The sequence below is a fragment of the Typopeltis vanoorti genome, chromosome 6 (assembly GCF_054136105.1).
Source record: "Typopeltis vanoorti isolate ZY-2024b chromosome 6, IOZ_Tvanoo_1.0, whole genome shotgun sequence".
In the NCBI taxonomy this organism is placed as follows: domain Eukaryota; kingdom Metazoa; phylum Arthropoda; class Arachnida; order Uropygi; family Thelyphonidae; genus Typopeltis; species Typopeltis vanoorti.
Genome location: NC_143554.1, coordinates 114,382,839 through 114,404,128, shown reverse-complemented (window position 1 = coordinate 114,404,128; position 21,290 = coordinate 114,382,839). Strand labels below are relative to the sequence as shown.

At 39.2% G+C, this 21,290-nt stretch overlaps 1 protein-coding gene across 1 annotated transcript in view; it reads right to left on the bottom strand.

Moving 5' to 3' along the window:
* Positions 1–21,290, bottom strand: part of LOC150105829 (serine/threonine-protein kinase/endoribonuclease IRE2-like) — a 185,405-nt gene that overhangs the window by 100,095 nt on the left and 64,020 nt on the right. Inside the window, exon 3 of the mRNA XM_090394573.1 lies at positions 16,525–16,719. Coding sequence (XP_090250699.1) covers positions 16,525–16,719 — 195 coding nt within the window. The remainder of the gene's footprint in view (positions 1–16,524; positions 16,720–21,290) is intronic.

The following is a 21,290-nucleotide window of genomic DNA, read 5'->3' as shown; positions in this document are numbered from 1 at the left end:
GAGCACATAGGCTATGTTAGAAACAACAGACAAGATATTTCAGGCCTTTCTTCCCACTTCGCCACTACAACCATCTTATTGAGTGGGATAAGAGTCATATGCCGTATATAGAAGAGAACTACCATTCCAGAACCTTCAAGGAAGCTGCTATAGTCACCTGTTCAACAGGAAACCTAAATAAGAATCAAGGTCTAATCCCACTGGATATTTGGAAAACTTTAATTAGATCACTAAACACTAAAGAAATCAACTTTCACGCCAATTACATTATGTCTCTCAATCAATAAATCATGTATGCACGACACACACATATTGTCTCACGCACAGTACTAATTTTGTATGAATTAGAACTGTCAGTTAAAACCTAGTCTGTTACTTTCATATCGCTTATTGTATTCCTGAAGATGCTGATAGCAAAAATCGGTGAAACTAGTTGGATAATAAATATTATTCAATTGACTAACATTCCTAAAAATGAGTTATAGTTTCTAATACAAGTAGTCAAGAAAAAAAGTCACACAACTCGAAAGATAATTGCAATGCTGAAACGAACTTTCACATGTAAAAATAAGGATGTCATTTTGCCTCTTTATAAGGCCTTGATAAGACCTCACTCTTGGACTATTGTGCACAGGAGGTCTGGTCTTCTCCTGGTTTCTGTTGCGATTTTGATATATTTGAGAGAGTGGAAAGGAGAGTGTTAAAAATTATATCAGGATTATGGAATACTAATTATGAAGACATATTGAGAATTTGTAGACTGCAATCACTAGCTAACAGGAGAAAGAGGGGTGATATGATTGAGAGTTACAAACTTCTGGAAGGGTGATACAGGATTTCAATTGATGGAATTTTTCCTTTTTATTTAGGATGGGAAAAGAACAAGAAGACATCCTTGGAAGCTGAAAATGAATGCCACTAAGAAGGGGTGAGGGCTAGATTTTTCTTTCATAGGGTGATGCATGATTCTAATGGATTACTATTGGATGTTGTGTGTGCAAGCAGTGTGAATGAATTCAAGTATAAGTATGATAGCTGGTGTGTGTGTGTAGTATTTTGCCTCCCTCAATGAGTTCCTGACCTCTGAAGGTCTCCCTTAATAATATTAATAATAATATATGAGTCATGTCCAGAAAATAAGTTCTAATTGTGCATATCTTCAGTGCAAGTGACGGAAGTGACAATATGACAGTGCAATAAAGTCAGAGGAGTAAATAAGTATATGACAGACATACTGTTTGCAGTCTGTGTTTGTAAGTTTACCATTGTGTTGTAAAATGAGTAAGAAAATAAAAATTTCTGCCAAATATGGTCAGTGTTAAATTTTTTTAATGGCAAAAATGTTTGTCCATCTGAAATTTATCAGCAAGTTAGTGAGAGATATGGAAAAAATGCTCAGTGAGAGAATGGTAAGAAGATGTTCAGTGAAGGGAGGATATGTGCATGATGAAGATCAAACTGACTTTCAGTCATTAATCACATCAATCTACTTTACCAGATGATCCAGAAGAGTCAAGAAAACAGACATTTTACCATTTCTGAGTTGAGTACAGCTGCAAATTATTATTATTATTATTATTTAAATCAAGGGGATATTAAATCCCACATTGTTTTAAAACCAAATAACAAAATCAAAGATTGGAATCAGAGAGTTTTATGACGAATATAGTAAACTATAAAAATATCAGCAATTACTAGCATAAGCTAATGCAAGTAGTCCTAGTACATAGTACAATACCAGGCAACTCGTAGCAAAGGTGGTAAAGTTCTGATCGCTATTCTTGGCATTTTCCATAATGTAAAAACACATTTCCTAGGAAATGTATGCTGTTATTACATTATGGCAGGAGGTCACCACCCAGAGCAGTTTCAGCCTTTTTTGAGGCTCCATCAGTGAGTAGCTAGACCAAATTAATACCAAAGGGTATAGCGAAAAGAACTTATATACTCTGCTATACTTGCAAGAAGACTTGAATAAATTGAGTGATTGGGCAAGCAAATGGGGATGTGAGTTCAATGTTGCAAAATGTAAGGTTTTAAAATTTGGAAAACAAAGATGGGATGCAGAATTTATGCTTGGTGAAAATATATTGTTGGAAGTAGAGGAAATAAGAGATCTGGGAGTGATAGTGGATAAGGATCTAAAATTTAGGGGTCACATCGCCAAAATTGTGAAGACAACACAAAGACTTCTGGGAATGATGAGGAGGACACTGACATGTAGAAGTAGGGAGATTCTTGTTCCATTGTATAAGGCTTTGATTAGGCCACACATGGACTATTGTGCCCAGATTTGGTCACCTGGTTTTCAGAAGGATGAAGAGATGTTGGAAAGGGTCCAAAGGCGACTGACTAAGGTAGTTTCTGACCTCTGGAATGTCGAGTATGAGGAAAGATTGAAAAGATGTAATTTGCAGAGACTAGTGGAGAGAAGGAAGAGGGGAGATATGATAGAGACCTACAAGTTGGTAAGGGGTTGCTATAGGATCAATGGTGGAGAAGTTCTACAGCGAATAGTGGGAGATCAGGGGAGAACCAGAGGTCATCCCTGGAAACTGTATAAAGAGGGTGTGAGTAGGGGAGTGAGAGGCAGGTTTTTTTCGTGCAGAGTTGTGAATGATTGGAATGCCTTGCCTGAGAGTGTGGTGTCTGCAGGGAGTTTGAATGTGTTTAAGACCCGGTATGATGAGATGTGTGTGAGATAAAAGGACCTCCTAGATGAGTCTTTGACTCCATGAGGTCTTGTTTAATAATAATAATAATAATAATAATAATACAAGTTGTCAAACAAGTGCACCCATTAAGTTACTTAAATATAAAGAGCCAGTAGACTTGATTTCGGCGATATAAACATTATTGAAATTAAGGGGATATTAAATCCCACATTGTTTTAAAACCGAATAAGAAACTCAAATGAACCTATTAGATCTTTATATTTAAGTAACTTAATGGGTACACCTGTTTGACAACTCATATAGCAGAGTATATAAGTTCTTTTCGCTATACCCTTTGGTATTAATTTGGTCTAGCTACTCACTGATGAAGCCTCAAAAAAGGCTGAAACCGGTCTTGATGGTGACCTCCTGACATAATGTAATAACAGCATACATTTCCTAGGAAATGTGTTTTTACATTATGGAAAATATAATGCCTGGTATTGTACTATGTACTAGGACTACTTGCATTAGCTCACGCTAGTAATCGCCGATATTTTTATAGTTTACTATATTCGACATGAAATTTCTGATTCCAATCTTTGAGTTTCTTATTCGGTTTTAAAACAATGTGGGATTTAATATCCTCTTAATTTAAATAATATTTATATCGCCGAAATGAAGCCTATTGGCTCTTTATATTTAAGTAAATTATTATTATTATTATTATTATTATTACCATTACCCCAAGACCTCATGGAGTCAAAGACTCATCTGGGAGGTCCTTTTATCATACACACATCTCATCATACCAAGCCTTAAACACATTCAAACTCCTTGCAGACACCACATTCTCAGGCAAGGCATTCCAATCATTCACAACTCTGCACGAAAAAAACCTGCCTCTCACTCCCCTACTCACACCCTCTTTATACAGTTTCCAGGGATGACCTCTAGTTCTCCCCTGATCTCCCACTATTCTCTGTAGAACTTCTCCACCATTGATCTTATAACAACCCACTTACCTACTTGTAGGTCTCTATCATATCTCCCCTCTTCCTCCTCTCCACCAGACTCTGCAAATTACATCTTCTCAATCTTTCCTCATACTCAACATTCCAGAGGTCAGAAACTACCTTAGTCAGTCGCCTTTGGACCCTTTCCAACATGTCTTCATTCTTCTGAAAAGCCGCTGACCAAATCTGGGAACAATAGTCCATGTGTGGCCTAATCAAAGCTTTATACAACGGAACAAGAATCTCCCTACTTCTACACATCAGTGTCCTCCACATCATTCCCAGAAGCCTTTGTGTTGTCTTCACAATTTTGGCAATGTATCCCCTAAATTTTAGATCCTTATCCACTATCACCCCCAGATCTCTTATTTCCTCTACCCCAACAATATATTCTCACCAAGCATAAATTCTGCATCCCATCTTTGTTTTCCAAATTTTAAAACCTTACATTTTGCAACACTGAACTCACATTCCCATTTCCGGGCCCAATCACTCAATTTATTCAAGTCTTCTTGCAAGGCCACAACATCTTCACTACTCTTTATGATTCGTCCCAACTTTGCATCATCTGCAAACAAATGAATATCTCCATCCAAATCTTTGCTAATATCATTAATATACAAGTTAAATAGTAATGGCCCTAAAACTGACCCCTGAGGCACTCCACTAGTGACTTTTCTTTTCCTGGATATCGCACCCCCATACACAACTTGTTGATACCTATCAGATAGCCAGTCTCCAATCCAATGCACTAATCTAATATCCAACCCCATCTGCTCTAGTTTGACTGTCAACTTATCATGAGGTACTCTATCAAAAGCTTTTGCGAAATCCAAGTATGTTACTATGTATCCTTCTCCTCTGTCCAAGGAAGCAGTCACTTTATTGTAATAAGTAAGTAGATTACTAAAACATGACCTCCCTTTAGCAAATCCATGCTGTCCATCAAAGATTATATCATTGTTGTCAACCCAACTCTGGATCCTAGTTCTCACAAGCTTCTCCAACAACTTAACCACAACACCTGACACACAGATAGGCCTATAGTTTGATGCTTGAGTTCGATCACCTCCTTTATGAAGTGGCACAATCTTACCCTCCTTTCACTCCTTAGGAACTTGACCAAGTGCAAGACTCGTATTAAAAAAATTTCTCATTCTTTACTGCACAAAATCATCAAGAAACACTTAAAATATTGCAAATTGTGTTCCAGGCGCATGCCAAAAATCTTCCTTGATGATCACAATTTTTTTTTTAAATTTAGTTTTTATGTTGAGCCCGTACACAAGAGGTTGTTTGATCAACCTATAGTTCATTAGTACTGTATATGGGTAATGAACCAAATGAACAAATGAACCAAATTCATGGGGGGAATCACAGTAATTTTTGGAACAGTATAATAATGAAGATATAATGAAGATATAAAATGGTATCATAGTGAAATTATAATGAAGTTATAAAATGGTATCATAATGAAATTATAATGAAATAACAATGGCATCATAATGTGGTTCAAAAATTCATCATGATTGAATTTTTGAAACCCATTGTGATAGGAAATTAACCTTGGTTTTTTTACGTGATACCAGCGAGAAGTCAGCAATTAGTGCAATGGCATCAGAAAGTATCTCCAAATGTAAAGAAATTCAACCAGATGCTAGGAAGGTCACGTATATCCAGTACATCCTATCTACATCAGATGGGATGCTTTCTCCAATGATCTTATGCATCAAAGAAGAACCATAAAAGCAGATATTTACTGTGAGACGCTAAAAAACTACAGTAGTACATTTAAAACAAAAGATGAGGCCTCCTCAGGTCAAGACTTGTTTTGATTCATGATAATATATGATCCCACATACTGCTCCTCAAACATGCGAACTGCTTGGATAATTCAACAGGAAAGTCTTTTTAATGCTCACTGCAATCTTGACCCAGTGACTTCTGGCTTTTTCTCCATTTAAAGAGAATTTTCGTAGCTTAACAATTCAACAGTCAGAATGACACAAAGACTACCATGAAGGAATGAGTGAAAATACTGGCAGCAGATTACCTCTATGAGGAGATACAAAAACTTGTGCAGGAAGTGAATATTTGGAATTTACAACCAATCAGATTTTAGTTTCTGGATGCACACTTCATATCAACTGTTAGCCTATCATAATATCTGGTACATCCATGAGGAAATACACCAAAAGATGATGGTAGCAATAATGAATTTTTAACTAAATATGTGTTGTTTAAACTTCTTAAATATAATATGTTTTATTTTTAATCTTAAGCTGCAAATCCAGTTCCCAGACTACTCTAATAAAGAATGGTAAAATAAATCATTAGTATTACTTCCAAGCTTCTATGGAGTTTGAAGACAGATCACAGGAGCTTGACTATGGGAAATCATTGGTGCTATATTGAATACTGGAGTGGAAAGAAGGCAAAATAGTACCACTCCACAAGCATGATTCTAGAAGAGAAGTTTCCAATTATAGACCAGTCTATATCTGCAGTTGTTGGCAAGGTATTGGAGAAACTGGTGAAGAATAGAATAAATGATTGATGGACATAAGATTCTCTATGCTGGTCATAGTGAAGGGCAGGTCATGTTTTAGCTATCTGCTTACATTTAATGATAAAGTGACAAATGAGCTGGATAAAGGAGACTCATATACAGTGATATTCTTATACTTCTCAAAGGCATTTGATAGATTACCACATGACAACTTAATGTATAAGCTGCAGAAGATGGAATCAGTTAGATGGATTGAAGATTGGCTTTTCTGCTCCATCATATGCAACTAACAAGTTGCATATGATGGAGCAGTGTCTCAGAAAATGAAGATGGCCAGTGGCATGCTTCAGGGTTCTGTTCTTGGGCTTCAATTATTTAACTTATTTGTTAATGATATTTCAGGTGGATTGAGGGATCTTCAAATGTTTGCTGATGATGATGCAAAGTCAGGTAGAAAGAATTATCAGGAGTATTGGTGATATTAATATTCTAGAGAAAGATCCGAATAGACTTTTGGATTGGACAAATGAATGGGTTATAGTTTTAATATTAATAAATGCAGGGTGCTACACTTTGCGGTGCAGAGATACAAGGCTACATACTACATTGGAATAGCTGTGCTTTAGGAAGTGGATGAGATTCAGGATCTTGGAGTAATGGTAAACGGTAGTTCCAAGGGCACATTGCAAGTGTTGCAGAGACTGCATACTGTATTGTTGCTAGGATAAGAGGAACACACTGACACATAAAAATAAGGAAATGGTGTATAAGGCATTGGTCAAACCACCCATGGACTATTATGTTCAGATTTGGTCATTTTGGATCCTCTCTAGTGTTTCTATGTCAAAATGACATAGTAACACTAGAGAGGATCCAAAAGCAAATGATTAATACAGAGGGAATTATAAACTATCTTACTGCAATTATTATTATTGCAGTAAGATAGGAAGAAAGAGAGAAAAACTCAGTACGTTGTGCAAAGATGTGGCGAAGAAATGTGAGGAGTCGATTTTTTACATGGAGAGTGGCTAGTGAGTGGAGTGCATTATGAATGTGGGGAGTAGAAATAATTTTAAGGTTTAATATGATACCTTGCTGGTTGAGTGGGCCTCTTATGATGAGTCTGTTGACTCAATGGACGTTACTGCAATAATAATAATACTACAAATAATAATACTTTTTTGTTTTTTCATATACAAGTGTAGTTTGAATTTGTTATTCAGAAATTTTATATGCTCATTATATAGATGCCCATTTATATAAAGGTCATTATACATACCCATTATCAGGGAATAAAAGAACACCTTAGATGTTCAAACAGTGAGTAATTAAAATATTAGAAAAATAAACTGTGCACATGTTGTATGAGGATCATCAAAATAAGAAGGGGAGGGGTGGAAAATGCAAAAGGGGTAGTTATCTAGGGAGTAATACAGGATAGATGGACAAGTTGTGGAGAGGTCATAAATGAGAGGTAGCATTTGTAGTACTGGATGCAGATAAAAAATTATGTTACTATGTTTGCTAGGAAAATCAGAAATAAGTGAAAGGCACTTGTTACACTAATTGAATTAATTGGTCCAAAAGTTGATGACATAAGTGAAACATGGTTGAATGAGGATTATATCAAACCAAGATGAAGGTGAATGATATTTTTTGAGGGCAGGAAGGGTAAGAAGGGAAGGAGAATGATGCTGACAGGATAGTGAATGTGTGCCTTCAAAAGTGGGGGGGGATGTATACAGGAAATAATTATTATTTTTATTATTATTTATTTCGTGACACCTCCAAGGAGCCCAAAAACTCATCAAGGGAGAGCACCTGCTCTCCCTTGATGAGTTGACGGAGAGTACTTGCTCTCCGTCTCCATCATCTACACCAACATCATCTACGGCCCGCCACCATCACCACTAATTTTGTTCTGTAAATTGTGTGTGTCCTGAAGGCCGACTTGTCTGTATGCAGGATGAAAAACCTGAGTTTTCAGGAGAAAAAACTCTGCTATCTCCATATGAGATTGCCTAACTCACCTTCAATTGAAAAAAAAAACCATATAAAGATTCTTCCCATCATGACGAGAATCTAATTTAGGCCTTTTCCTTTCGAAAGGTGCAATATACTGTCGTTCTTCAAATTGAGCTATGGAGGTGTTTATGATGTGAATGTTAAAGATACCAAGCAATTTTAAACCTGGTTTTACTCCATTTCCCAAGTAAGCAAACAGACAAACAAGTCAAGTTTGCACCTGCAAGTGTTGCAAGTCTAGCTGATCCTACAGGTAGTGCAAGACCAAGGCAACTTGTGGTAAAGGTGGTATAAGCACTGATCACTAATCTTAATATTTACCCTTAATGCCAAAACACATCTCCTAGAGGAGATGTATGATGTTTTGTATTAAAGGCAAGGGGGCCACTACCCAGACCGGTTTCGATCTTTATTGAGGTCATTAAGGGTAAATATTAAGATTAGTGATGAGAGCTTATACCACCTTTACCACGAGTTGCCTTAGTCTTGCACTACCTGTAGGATCAGCTAGACTTGCAACACTTGCAGGCTCAAACTTGACTTGTTTGTCTGTTTGCTTACTTGGGAAATGGAGTAAAACCAGGTTTAAAATTGCTTTTTATCTTTAACATTTATTATACCCAAGGTAAAATACTTTCTACATTTATATCTCCTCCTGAGATTTTTATTTAATAAGGATAAAACACCTTATGGTAACTTGTTCTGGTAAAATACTTATAAGCTCTGTATTACTAAAATCTTGGTATTTCTAGCCTGGCTCCCACTGATGAGAATTTCCATTCGCAACGTATCAGGATAGTATTTATTCATTGTTGGATTTGTTACTTACTAATATTTTGTTATTTATATTTGTTGTTTAGTTTGTTGTACTAACCTTTTGCATTTTTAGTACTAACTCTACTAACTTGCTGGTAGTGCGTTTATACGCACTACGGGATTTTCTTACAGAGTCTTAGGACTCTTAATTTTTCTCTTTTTTTTAGAACGCAGAGATCAATCATTAGCAGAGTAATCCCTGTCCCCCCCCCCCCCAGGACCCGGACATTAGGAGTGGAGATTCCAGGAATGGAGGATCCTAGAGCCTTAACTACAGCCCTTAAGGAGCTAATAGGAGTTTCTAACATCTACTCCTTCATTCCGTATGGAGGAGGGCAATTTCTTATTGTGGTAAAGAACTTAGCTTCGAGAGATCAACTTCTGAAGGGTTTCCCCGTCAAAGGGAAGCAGGTGACCCCTACCATGGTGGGGTCACAAGTACGTCAAATTAAGATCGACCGCTTCCCTATGGAATATCTAGAAGCCCAAGAAGACGTGCTCATACAAACTTTTAGTAAGTGGGGGAATTGAGTAATATAAAAAAGAGCATCTCTAAGGAGGACCCCTCCTGGTACTCCGGCAAAGTCACCTTTACCATGGACATGCGACAGCCAGTGCCAAACCTCATTACCATCAGCATGTCGCGTGTCATGGTTAATTATCCCAGGGTACAAAGACAGTGTCTGCGATGTGGCTCGACTGAACATCTGGGTAGTGACTGCCCCCCGAGCCAAGTGTTTCAACTGCGTCAGTATCGGGCACATCTCCAGCCAGTGCCCACACCCCTGCCGAAAGTGCTCCAATACAGAGCACATAATAACATTGTGTCCTCTGCGCACATTTGCAGAGCGGGCAGGGGCACCGATCAAACCGTTGAACCCACAGCCTGCTCGAGGCGCCGGTGAATTTCTGGCATCTCGAACAGGCTGTGTTGGGTGAATTCCCCAACACCATCGGGGAGAAAACATTCTCTCAAACACTTCTAGGGAAAATTACGAAATGTCCTGCACCATCAACAGCAGAAGATACTGTTTCCTTCCCCCCCAGCAACAACATCAGCTGAGGAAACAGTCCCCCCTTCGGTCGTTTCCACCGTACCACTACCAGCGACGGAGGAACAACAAACAACTGAGGATACAGATGAAGCTAAGGATAACACTTCACCAGCTATCCCCCCTTCAACAACATCGGAGGAGGCTTCGTCTGTAGACGCTTTTAATATTTCCCCTGTAATAGTCAGCGTCCACCCTGCAGAAGAACAGAAGACAGAGGAAGGGAAAGATCAACTTCCACCCCCCAAAGAACCTCCTAAGAAGAGGAAGGAGCAGGCTTCCCCTAAAATAGGAAAAAACACCGAAGCCACTCCAGAAAAAGCATGGACTCAACAACATCTGAGTCCAAAATGGAGGTGGAAACCCCTTCCCGCCATCAGGAGAGCATTAACTCTAAAATTAGTAGACACACCGGCTCCCAGTTCAACTGCTTTGACCATCAAATAGTGAACAATCAATTAGCAAGCTTCAAGATTAAGAACAGTCATCACAAGTTCGAGGTCCTCTCGAGCTCGTGTGCAGAAATGGAAGCCAGTCTGCAGGGTGCGGGATATACTACCTCCCCCCCACAAATTGAAGCCTTAAGAAAATATGTCAAGCAATTGCGAATCAAGGACCTAGGCCGGATATAATAACGTAAAACATCATAATGCCGCCACCCCCTTTTTGTGTTGCCTCGCTCAACATCAGAGGGCTCCGCTCACCATCTAAACAAGAGGAGGTGTGGAAGTTCATGTTAGCATTCAACATCCGGCTTTTGTTCCTGCAGGAAACACACTTTTTCTATTACAAGGACATGCAGGAACTAAGCCATAAGTACCCCGTAACATCGTTTTGGAGCTTCGGCAACAGAAACAGCGCCGGGGTTGAGGTACTTATGCTATCCCCCCTCCTTGGAGCCTTCCATAACATCCAGAGGGATGCAGAAGGGAGAGTTCTCGCCATCGACTGGAAGCACCGGGGCTGTACTACTAGGTACATTAACATCTACGCCCCGGCAGATCCAACATCAAGATCGACTTTCTTCCGGTCACTTTACACTTACTTATATGGCGCCTATCACGTCATCCTGATAGGGGACTTTAACTTCATGGCGGACCTGGCCTACAATAAAGTGGGGGGGGTAATCCCAATACAGGTACTGCTGGCTATAGGCAACTGGGAATTCACCTCAGGAATCTCCAGCTGGCGGATATCTGGAGGGCTCACAACCCCTACTGTCGGGATTATACGTGGACAAGCCAAGGTATCGGCACACGGCTCGACCGGTTCTACTTGTCACCCTCCCTTGTCTCCAGATCCGAAGCTATAAAGCACGTTCAAATTAATTATACCATCTCGGACCACAAAATGGTTGTGCTCATATCATCCACTAGAAGCAGTAGAAGTTGGTCCGGGCCCCTGGAAGTTACCATCAGACTTCCCGTCCTTGTTCTCAGCTAAGCTTAACCAACTGTGCTCCACTTGGAGCACCACTGGCTGGGACTGGGACGCGTGGGCACAACTAAAAATCTAACATCAAAGAAAACATGATAAAATGGGGGCCTAGAACATGCCTTCCTCAGAAGATCTCGGCTTCGTGATCTATACAAGGAAAGAAGCTGGTTTGTGGCCAGCCAATGCCAAGGCTTTCCATGTCACAACGTTATCCGTGACATTAATCTCGACATTGAAGAGGAGAGACAGAAGCAGGCGGAAGAAAAAGAATACCAAGATCCGACTCCACCTCCGCTCGGAAGACAGGCAATCGGCTGCTTTCTACAACAGGCGCTACGTCAATTTTTGACAGGAGCGAACCATCACCACCATTGCTGAAGGCGGGTGTACCTACACCACAACACCCGACATCCTGAAAGCCTTCTGGGGGTACTACAACAACCTCTACCAGGAAAACAGTACCCCCCAGGATTACTCCTGTTGGAAAATTGACCCCTTCCCTGTGCACATCCAAGCAGGGTTAGATGCAGACATCAGCCTTCAAGCAGTGCCATACGAAGAAAGCGCCTGGGCCAGACGGACTAAGCACAGAACTCTATCGAGAAGCCTGGGACTACATCCTCCCCATTCTTATAGCACTATTCAACAACTTTCTCAACACAGGGAACGTGCCACGAGAATTTGTGGAATGCCATACAGTATTCATCCCCAAAGCCAACAGGGATCCAGCCAACATCAAAAACTGGAGGCCCATCAGTCTGTCGAACATGGACTACAAGATCCTCACCCGTGTTCTCAATGACAGCCTGAAGCTGGGGATGAGATACGTCATCAACAGCACACAAGTGTATGGTGTTCCTGGACGATCGATGGAGTTTAACCTCATCCTCATTAGAGAACTGCTACATCTGGTCAACCTTAAGATGTACTCAATGGCACTGTTGACCATCGATCTCAACCGAGCGTTCAACAGCATCCGGCACTCCTTTCTGTTTAACATCCTGCAGAAAGTCGAGGTCAGCAGTGGACTGCTTTCCATCATCAGAGGAAGCTACATGAACAGCTCCACCTGCCTCCTCATCAACGGACACCTTTCGGACCCCATTAACATCCAGAAAGGGGTCAAACAAGGGTGTCCCCTCAGTCCACTGCTCTTTGCACTAGCCCTTGAGTCATTTCTACAGGCAGTCAACAGCTCATGTGCTATGAGAGGGATTCCACTACCGCTCACCACGGATGACTCTAAAGTAATTGCATATGCGACGACGTGGTGGGCACCCTCAGGGACAACGACTCCATACAGAACTTCTTCAACATCTTAGAGAGGTTCAAAGTGTCAGGGTTAACACCCAACCCCGACAAAACTAAGCTCAAGACATATGGAGTCTGGGACCTAAACAACATCCCCATGGGTCTCGTCCCTACAGGAGACCCCCCTCACCATCCTGGGGGTCCCATTTGCAGCAGAGCCCGTGCTTGACGTTCAACAACTTATCAACACCACAGTCGAGCATCTCAAGGACTGGACAAACGGACAGCTGTCGCTCTCCTCCAGGGCTACTGTCATCAAGACCATCTTGTGCCCTATGTACCAGTATGTCGTGAATATAACAAACGTCAGCGAGGATCGAGAACTTCAGCTTTACAGGAAACCCTTGAAGTTCTTCTGGGGCAGTCTACGCCAGGAGGTTGACATGAAGATCCTTCAACTTCCAGAGAAGCTGGAGGGCTTTGGCCTCCCCGTCCTTAACATCAAATTCCTGAGCAATACCGCCTTCCATCTTAGCAGGATACTACAGACCAACCATCCCTGCAGCTATCCTGTGCGGTATTTCTTAGGTTTTAAGCTTCCCCTTTTTGGGATCCCAGCCCACCAGGGTCCCAAGGCGGATATTGTTCCAGAGGATTACAACAGACTTTGCCAGCTAGTACAACAGCTCCGCTCGTCGGGTGTCAACACTGCCGGGATCCGGAAACAGCAAGATGTGGTACGATCATCTCCTTAACATCCTTCGTACTGACGTTCCGGATCTAGGAATCGACAACAATGACATCCTCTTCGGCCACCTCTCTAAACATCGAAGTTACCTGTCGAGTAATGACCTGGCCTGGAGGATAGCCTATGGACACATTCCAGTCAATGTGAATAAGTGGTGGTTCAACAACAACTGGAATCCATTATGTAGCTTCTGCCGGAGCCCAGACACCGTAGAGCATGCTTTCTACGTGTGTCCTATTTCCATCTTCATCTGAAGGAGGCTAAGCGATGTGCTCCGCATCCCCCTCCTACTGCAGGAGCAAGTGATCTTCCTGCAGTTCGCTCCACCAGCCAACAACAGGCAGAAGTTACTAATATTTATCATCAATGAATTTAAATATCACATCTGGAAGGTTAGAAAAAAATTTTCCAACTATGCTAATCCTCCCAGTCTGTTGGATCTCTCTTGGATCGTCCTCTACATGTTCTATGGCTCCTTAAGGAGGTTTTTACATCTCGAGAGAGAGGCTTTGGGTGACACCAGATTTAACAACAAGTGGTGTTCACCTCCAATCCTGTGTAATGTCAGAAACAACACCATCAAGTTCTGCCTGCTGCTGCTTTAAGCTCTCCATCTGCAGTAGCAGCTCCACTCCGAGTCATTTCCTTGGTCTCTGTGTCCCCACTGAGGTCTGTTTTGCTCCCTGGTCTCCCATGGAGGTAGTTCGAAGGAAAAACCCAGGCAGCACAGGCCTACTCGAGGCAGGCTGCCCTGAAGGAGCGGGTCACCTGGGCACCGACTACCTCCGTGGTCCTTTTGTTCCTTTTTTTTTTTTTTTTTTTGAGGCAGATCTTAGAGGAGGATGAAGAGATATCATTTGATAGCTTTAAGGTAGCAAGATGTGAATAATGAGCTGAGGCCTATTTTTCTTCTTTTTCCCTACCCCTACCTCCCCACCAGCCCTTCCCATCCTATTCTGCTTCCTCTCCTCTTCCCCCCCCCCCCAGCACCCCACCTTGACCTCTGTCACTTCCTTACCTCTCTTTTACTTCTCTTCGGGGACACTCTGACCCCTTTATTTTTCAATAGGCCGATGATGGGTTTATTCTTTACTCTCACCCACCTCAATAAAGGTTGAAACCGGTCTGGGTAGTGGCCCCCTTGTCTTTAATACAAAACATCATACATCTCCTCTAGGAGATGTGTTTTGGCATTAAGGGTAAATATTAAGATTAGTGATCAGAGCTTATACCACCTTTACTACGAGTTGCCTTGGTCTTGCATTACCTGTAGGATCAGCTAGGCTTGCAGGTGCAAACTTGACTTGTTTGTCTGTTTGCTTACTTGGGAAATGGAGTAAAACCAGGTTTAAAATTGGTTGGTATCTTTAACATTTATTATACCCAAGGTAAAATACTTTCTATGCTTATGATGCGAGGCAGAGATGAATGGGATGAGACATGTAGTTGGATGTTGCTACTGGCCTGGTATTATTGCGAATGAGATGTTGAACTTCAGTAAGTGACTACAAAGATCAAATGGATCTTTGTAGTCAAAGTTAGGCAGTTAATAGAACATGTACAAAATAGATGAGCAGAGCATGAAAGTATGAAAGTGGAAGAAAAATGTGGCATTATGAAGTTTCTATAAAGAGAAAGACAAATATGAATTATATGAATATTAAGGTAATTGAGGAAGATGATGGATTACTGAAGGGGCATGCTCCTTCAGTATAAGTAGCAAACTAGGAAGGGAAACTATAAATTAAAGATACCAAGAAATCATATACTTGGTTTATTCCTTTATCCAAGTGTAAGCAAACAAAGTTTGTACTTGAAGTATTTTCAGGACTGGGGCAAATTGTATATAGAAACTAATGACTTCATATCACTTAGTATCCCATAATGCAAAGCACATATCCTTACAGACATGTATAATGCTATGCATTATGGGAAGGGTCATCACCCAGACCGGTTTCGACCTTTATTGAGGTCTCATCAGTAGGAGCCAGACCAAGAGGTGATAGTAAGTTTGAAGTGATGCAGAAGTCATGTTTTCATATATGAGTAGCCAAAAGGTGTCAGACCTTATTATTAAAATACTCTGAATTAGAGATAGTTGTTGGAAGTTTTCCCACTTGGTTATACTATAAATTAAAGATCTGGATCTGGCTCCCACTGATGAGACCTCAATAAAGGTTGAAACCAGTCTGGGTAGTGACTCTTCCCATAATGCATAGAATTATACATGTCTGTAAGGATATGTGCTTTGCATTATGGGATACTAAGGAAAGTGATGTGAAGTCATTAGCTTTTATATACGAGTTGCCCCAGTTCTGAAAATACTTCAGGGACAAACCTTGTTTGCTTATTTTGCTTACACTTGGATAAAGGATTAAACCAAGTATATAATTTCTTGGTATCTTTAATCTACAGTATAACTAAGTGGAAAAACTTCCAACAACTATAGGAAGGTGAACTTAGATGGTTACAAAAAAATGTAGAATGAGCAGTAGTTAGCCCATCAGATCAAGAAAAATCACATAGTTTTTTTTTTAAAAAAACATGGCTAGTAAAAGAAAGAATGATTATGGGGAGAGGATGATGTTGATTGATTAGAATTGCAGACTGGCAATCACGTCATTCTCACATTATAAGAGAATGTTCCAGCGAGTTAATGGCAGCCTTGACATGATTATCTGAAATTGAGACGGATGGGCTAAGTGAGATAACAAATTAGTAAGTTGGATAGTGGATTTACTGCCTAATTGGTATCAGACAGTTGTGTATTGAGGAGCAATATCCCAGAAGAAAACGGCTATCAGTAGAATCTGTTTTGGGACTGTTACGTTAATATTATTATGTTAATGATATTTATTGAGATTTAAATGGGGATATACAGATATTTACAGATGATGCAAAGTTGGGAAGAAGTATGAAATGCAGAGCAGATATTGTGATTTTAAAGGACAATAAGAATTCAGTAAATTAAATTGCAGTTCAGTTTTTTTTTTTTTTTTTTTGAGCAATATCTTACCTTTAAGTGACCATGAAGAATTGGAAAGGGACGATCATGAAGAAACTTTAAAGCATCCAAAAATTGCACAACCATAGACTTTGCTTCTCTGGCGGTTAAATGGTTTTGTTGCAGGCATATATATTCAGGCAAATTATATTCATATAGTTCTCGTGCCATGTAAATACAAGAATCACGTGGCAAAGAATATGCACCCTGAAATCAAAAATGAAACAGAAAAATATTTAATAAAATTTTCTCCATATATTTAGTACAATATACAGAAAACAAGATGAAACCTTTTATAAATTGAAGGAATTCAAAATAAAATTAAGTAGAATAATAAAAAATATTCTATGAATATTTGGAGAGATTTAGAGATTCCACTCACTACTCATTTTACACTGTTTATAAAACTAAATAATTATATTTAAATATATAAAAAGCCAATAGGCTTCATTTCAACGATAGCCTATTGGCTCTTTATATATTTAAGTAACTTAATGGTTGCACCTTTTTTGACAACTCGTATAGCAGAGTATATAAGTTCTTTTCGCTATACCCTTTGGTAGCTATTTGGTCTAACTACTCACTGATGACGCCTCAAAAAAGGCTGAAACCGGTCTTGATGGTGACCTCCTGCCATAATGTAATAACAGCATACATTTCCTAGGAAATGTGTTTTTACATTATGGAAAATACTAAGAATAGCGATCAGAACTTTACCACCTTTGCTATGAGTTGCCTGGTATTGTACTACGTACTAGGACTACTTGCATTAGCTCACGCTAGTAATCGCCGATACTTTTATAGTTTACTATATTCGGCATAAAACTCTCTGATGATTCCAATCTTTGAGTTTCTTATTCGGTTTTAAAACAATGTGGGATTTAATATCCCCTTAATTTAAATAAATAATTATAGTTATTCTTCAGTTAAATTTTGGTAATGAGACAAAATACAATTAACAAAATTCTTAATATGCTTCCAACAGCTTCTTTACATGAATAAGAGTTCAAGAATGTAATTACATTACCTTACATCAAGAATGTTATTATTACGGGCTACTCCATGGAGTCCTCAGACTCCTAACATCATGCCAAACACTATCCAACATTTGTGCAGTATCTGTCATACTTTGCTTTGAACTCATTCACAGTCATGTCACCCACAACAGACTCTGGCGACCTATATATGTTACAGATAAAGTTGCAACATTGCTTTATAATTACAACATTAAAGTGGCTTTTTTGTCAATGTATAACACTTGAGGTTCTTATATCCACCAAATGCTCTACATCCTCCTGAAAAAACCAGCAGTTTACGAAATTCACTGCTCTTGTGGATTTGCTATGTAGACCAGATAGGAAGATCTGGAGAAATTATAATAATAATCCAAAACTTTGCGATGTAATGCATTGCTAAAAATAATCTTTTGCAAGTACACGATTTCGACTGATCCCAGATGCAGTTTAAAGGAGACCAGGAAATCTAGCTGTCCAAGAAAAAGGTCCTCCTCAACTACTCCAGCGGTTGAGATAACGACAGTTTAGATAATTGTAAATATGTCGGAAAAAATGTAGTGGAAGTCTATCATGATGCAAATACACATATTATTATTATTAGTAGTAACCTCCATGGAGTCAACAGACTCATCGTGCAAGTCCCACTCAACCAGCAACGTGTGTGTCATAATGGGCTTTGAAGATATTTACACTACCTGCACTCGCAACATGTTCAGGCAATGCATTTCACTCACTACTAACAACTTTCCACATAAAAAATCTACTCCTTACACCTTTCTTCACCACATCCTTATACAACTTACAGGGACAACCTCTCATTCCTCCTGTCTTAACATCCACTCTTTTTATAATTCCTTCTGTATTAATCTGACAGAATCCCTTAACTAACTTGAAGGTCATTATCATATCTCCTCTTATCTTCCTATCTACCAACCTCTGTAATCCACATTCTCTCAAACACTCTTCATAACCAATACTCTAGAGTTCTGATATCACTTTGGTTATTTGTCTTTGGATTCTCTCTCTCTCTCTCTAGCATTTCAACATCACAATGAAACCTAGGTGACCAAATCTGAGCACAATAGTCCATATGTGGTCTGATCAATGCCATATATAGTTTTCATCATAGAAGCAATATGATGTGCAGTCTTTGCAACACATGTGATGTGCCCCCAAAACTTCAGTCCACTGTCTACCATCATTCCAAGATCCCAAACTTCATCCACTTCCTGAAGTACAGCTCCATAAATACAGTATGTAGTCTGTAACCACTTGCATTTATTAATATTAAAATCAATATTAAAATTAATATTAATATTAAAATCACTATTTCTACCCAACTTTGCAGCTTCAGCAAACATTTGAATATTCCCAGTCAAGCCACATGAAATATCATTAACAAATAAGTTAAACAGTAGAAGCCCAAGAACAGAACCCTGAGGCATGCCACTGGTCACCTTCCTTTTCTGAGACGCAGCTCCATCATACACAACTTGCTGATATCATTCAGAGAGCCAATCTCCAATCAATATACTATCTATCCCTATCTTCAATTTTGTCACCTTATCATAAAACATAAGCAGATTGCTAAACGAAGACCTGCTCTTCATGAATCAATGCTGACCATCTTGGAGAATCTTATGTCAATCAAACCAATCCTGTATTCTATTTCTAACCAATTTTTCCAACACTTTGATCACAACTGCAGATATACAGACCAGTCTATAATTGGAAACTTCTGTTCTTGAACCATGCTTGTGGAAAGGTATTATTTTGTTTTATTTCCACTCCTTAGGAACCTTGAAAATGAAAGTCTTTAAAAATACGTGGTGATATGTCATCCATTCCAAAAGCCTTATTAACATCTAACCCAAGCAACACTTGAGAGACCTCTGATTCTTTCACCTTTAATTCTCATTGCCCTTCTACATGTTGCACAGTATCATACACTGATGAAGTGTTCATTAAATAATTCCACTATATGATTTTCTATGGTTGCCATAATTATTTTTTCTCTTGCTTGCCACATAGTAGAAAAATTCCGTTTGATTAAGTTCAACCTCACTTGCCAATTTCATATCATATTCTACTTTTTCTTTTTTAACCATGCTTGTCACTTTTCTGGCCTGCACTTTATGTTCTTCATGCATCTGTTCACTGTGAACTGTCTTGTACTTCCTCCATAACAACATCTTTTGTAACACTGCTTGCTTGATTTCACTATTCATACATCTCACTCTATTTATTCTCTTAATTCTTGGTAAGCAGTTATGCATTGCTTGTGTTAGATACTGCCTTATTATTTCCCATGCACTGTCAACCTGTTTTCTATGTAATTCATCAACCCAATGTATTGACGCTAGTTGACTACAGACTTTCTGATAATCAACTACGTTATAGTTCACCATATTGACCTTCTTGATATAAAATATTTTCCTGTTTGACTACCTTTCAAACCATTACCTCATAATCACTTTCACCAACAGGTGTCAGTGTTGATACCTCATTCACAACCACATCCTGTGAGGATATCATGAAATCTAACACCGATAACCTCATTTTTGCTTCCATCCCATGCTACTTTAGATAGTTATCCCTCAGAAACTCAACAAATTCACTCTCCTTGTTACTATACACTATCTCTTCTTTCCAATCCACATAATTTGTCTAAGCATTTCACAATAAATACTCTCCACATTACCTGGACTATAACATCCTATTAGGATGCTAATATCTATAGAATAGAATAGTATATCTAATAGGATGCTATTAGATATATAGTATATCTAATAGCATCCTATTAGATATACTATTCTATTAATCTAAACTTCACACTAAACAACTTCAAAATCTTCACATTTTTTATTTTCCATTTCAACTCTTGAAGGACACAATTCCTCTGCTACCATTAATAATACTCCCTCCTCCTCCTCTCTTCATCTTCCAATCCTTTTGGAAAATTCTATATCCTACCATTTCAAGTCCTGACAGTATATCATCCTGTCAACCAAGTCAACAAGTTTCACTTATGTCAGTTATCTTTGGGCATACTGATTCAATAAAACTCAGTCCCTTTATTTCTGATACTCCATATATTAGTAAACAAGCATAATAATTCTCTATTCTTTGAGGCCATCCCATCAACACAAACGCTCTTTACTCTCTCTTATAACGAACTACTCTCTTCGTTCTGACCATCCCCGTTTCCCTGATATTGACTCTGATTTTCATTTATATTCTTATCATCCCTACTGTTTTGTGATGCATCACTTTGCTCTGTTATAATTACTTCCTTACCTTTGTATCCATCCTCTTCCTGTCTTTCCACAACTTGATTCTCGACCTCTCCATGACTCTTAGATACTAATTTCACATGAACCCTGTGCACTCTTATTAAACAACAATCACTCCAAATAACCAACATCAAAACCATTCAAATGCATCCCATCAGCTTTGAACATTCTAACTCCCCCTCTGAATTCATTCCAACCCAATGAATTGATGCAGAGAGTGTTCACAAACTGAACACTCTCCACCTGACACAATTCAGCCATCTTGTTATTCAGTAGTAGTTCACTACTGTCATATCTAGGCAACAAACTAATCACATTCCTAATAACACTATTATCCTTCACCTCCTGCAACAAACTAATCACATTCCTAATGACACTATTATCCTTCACCTCCTGCAACAACTTCTTCTTCAAATCCCTTTCTACATTCTTTGTCTCACTATTGAAGTTGTTTGTACCCACTACTACC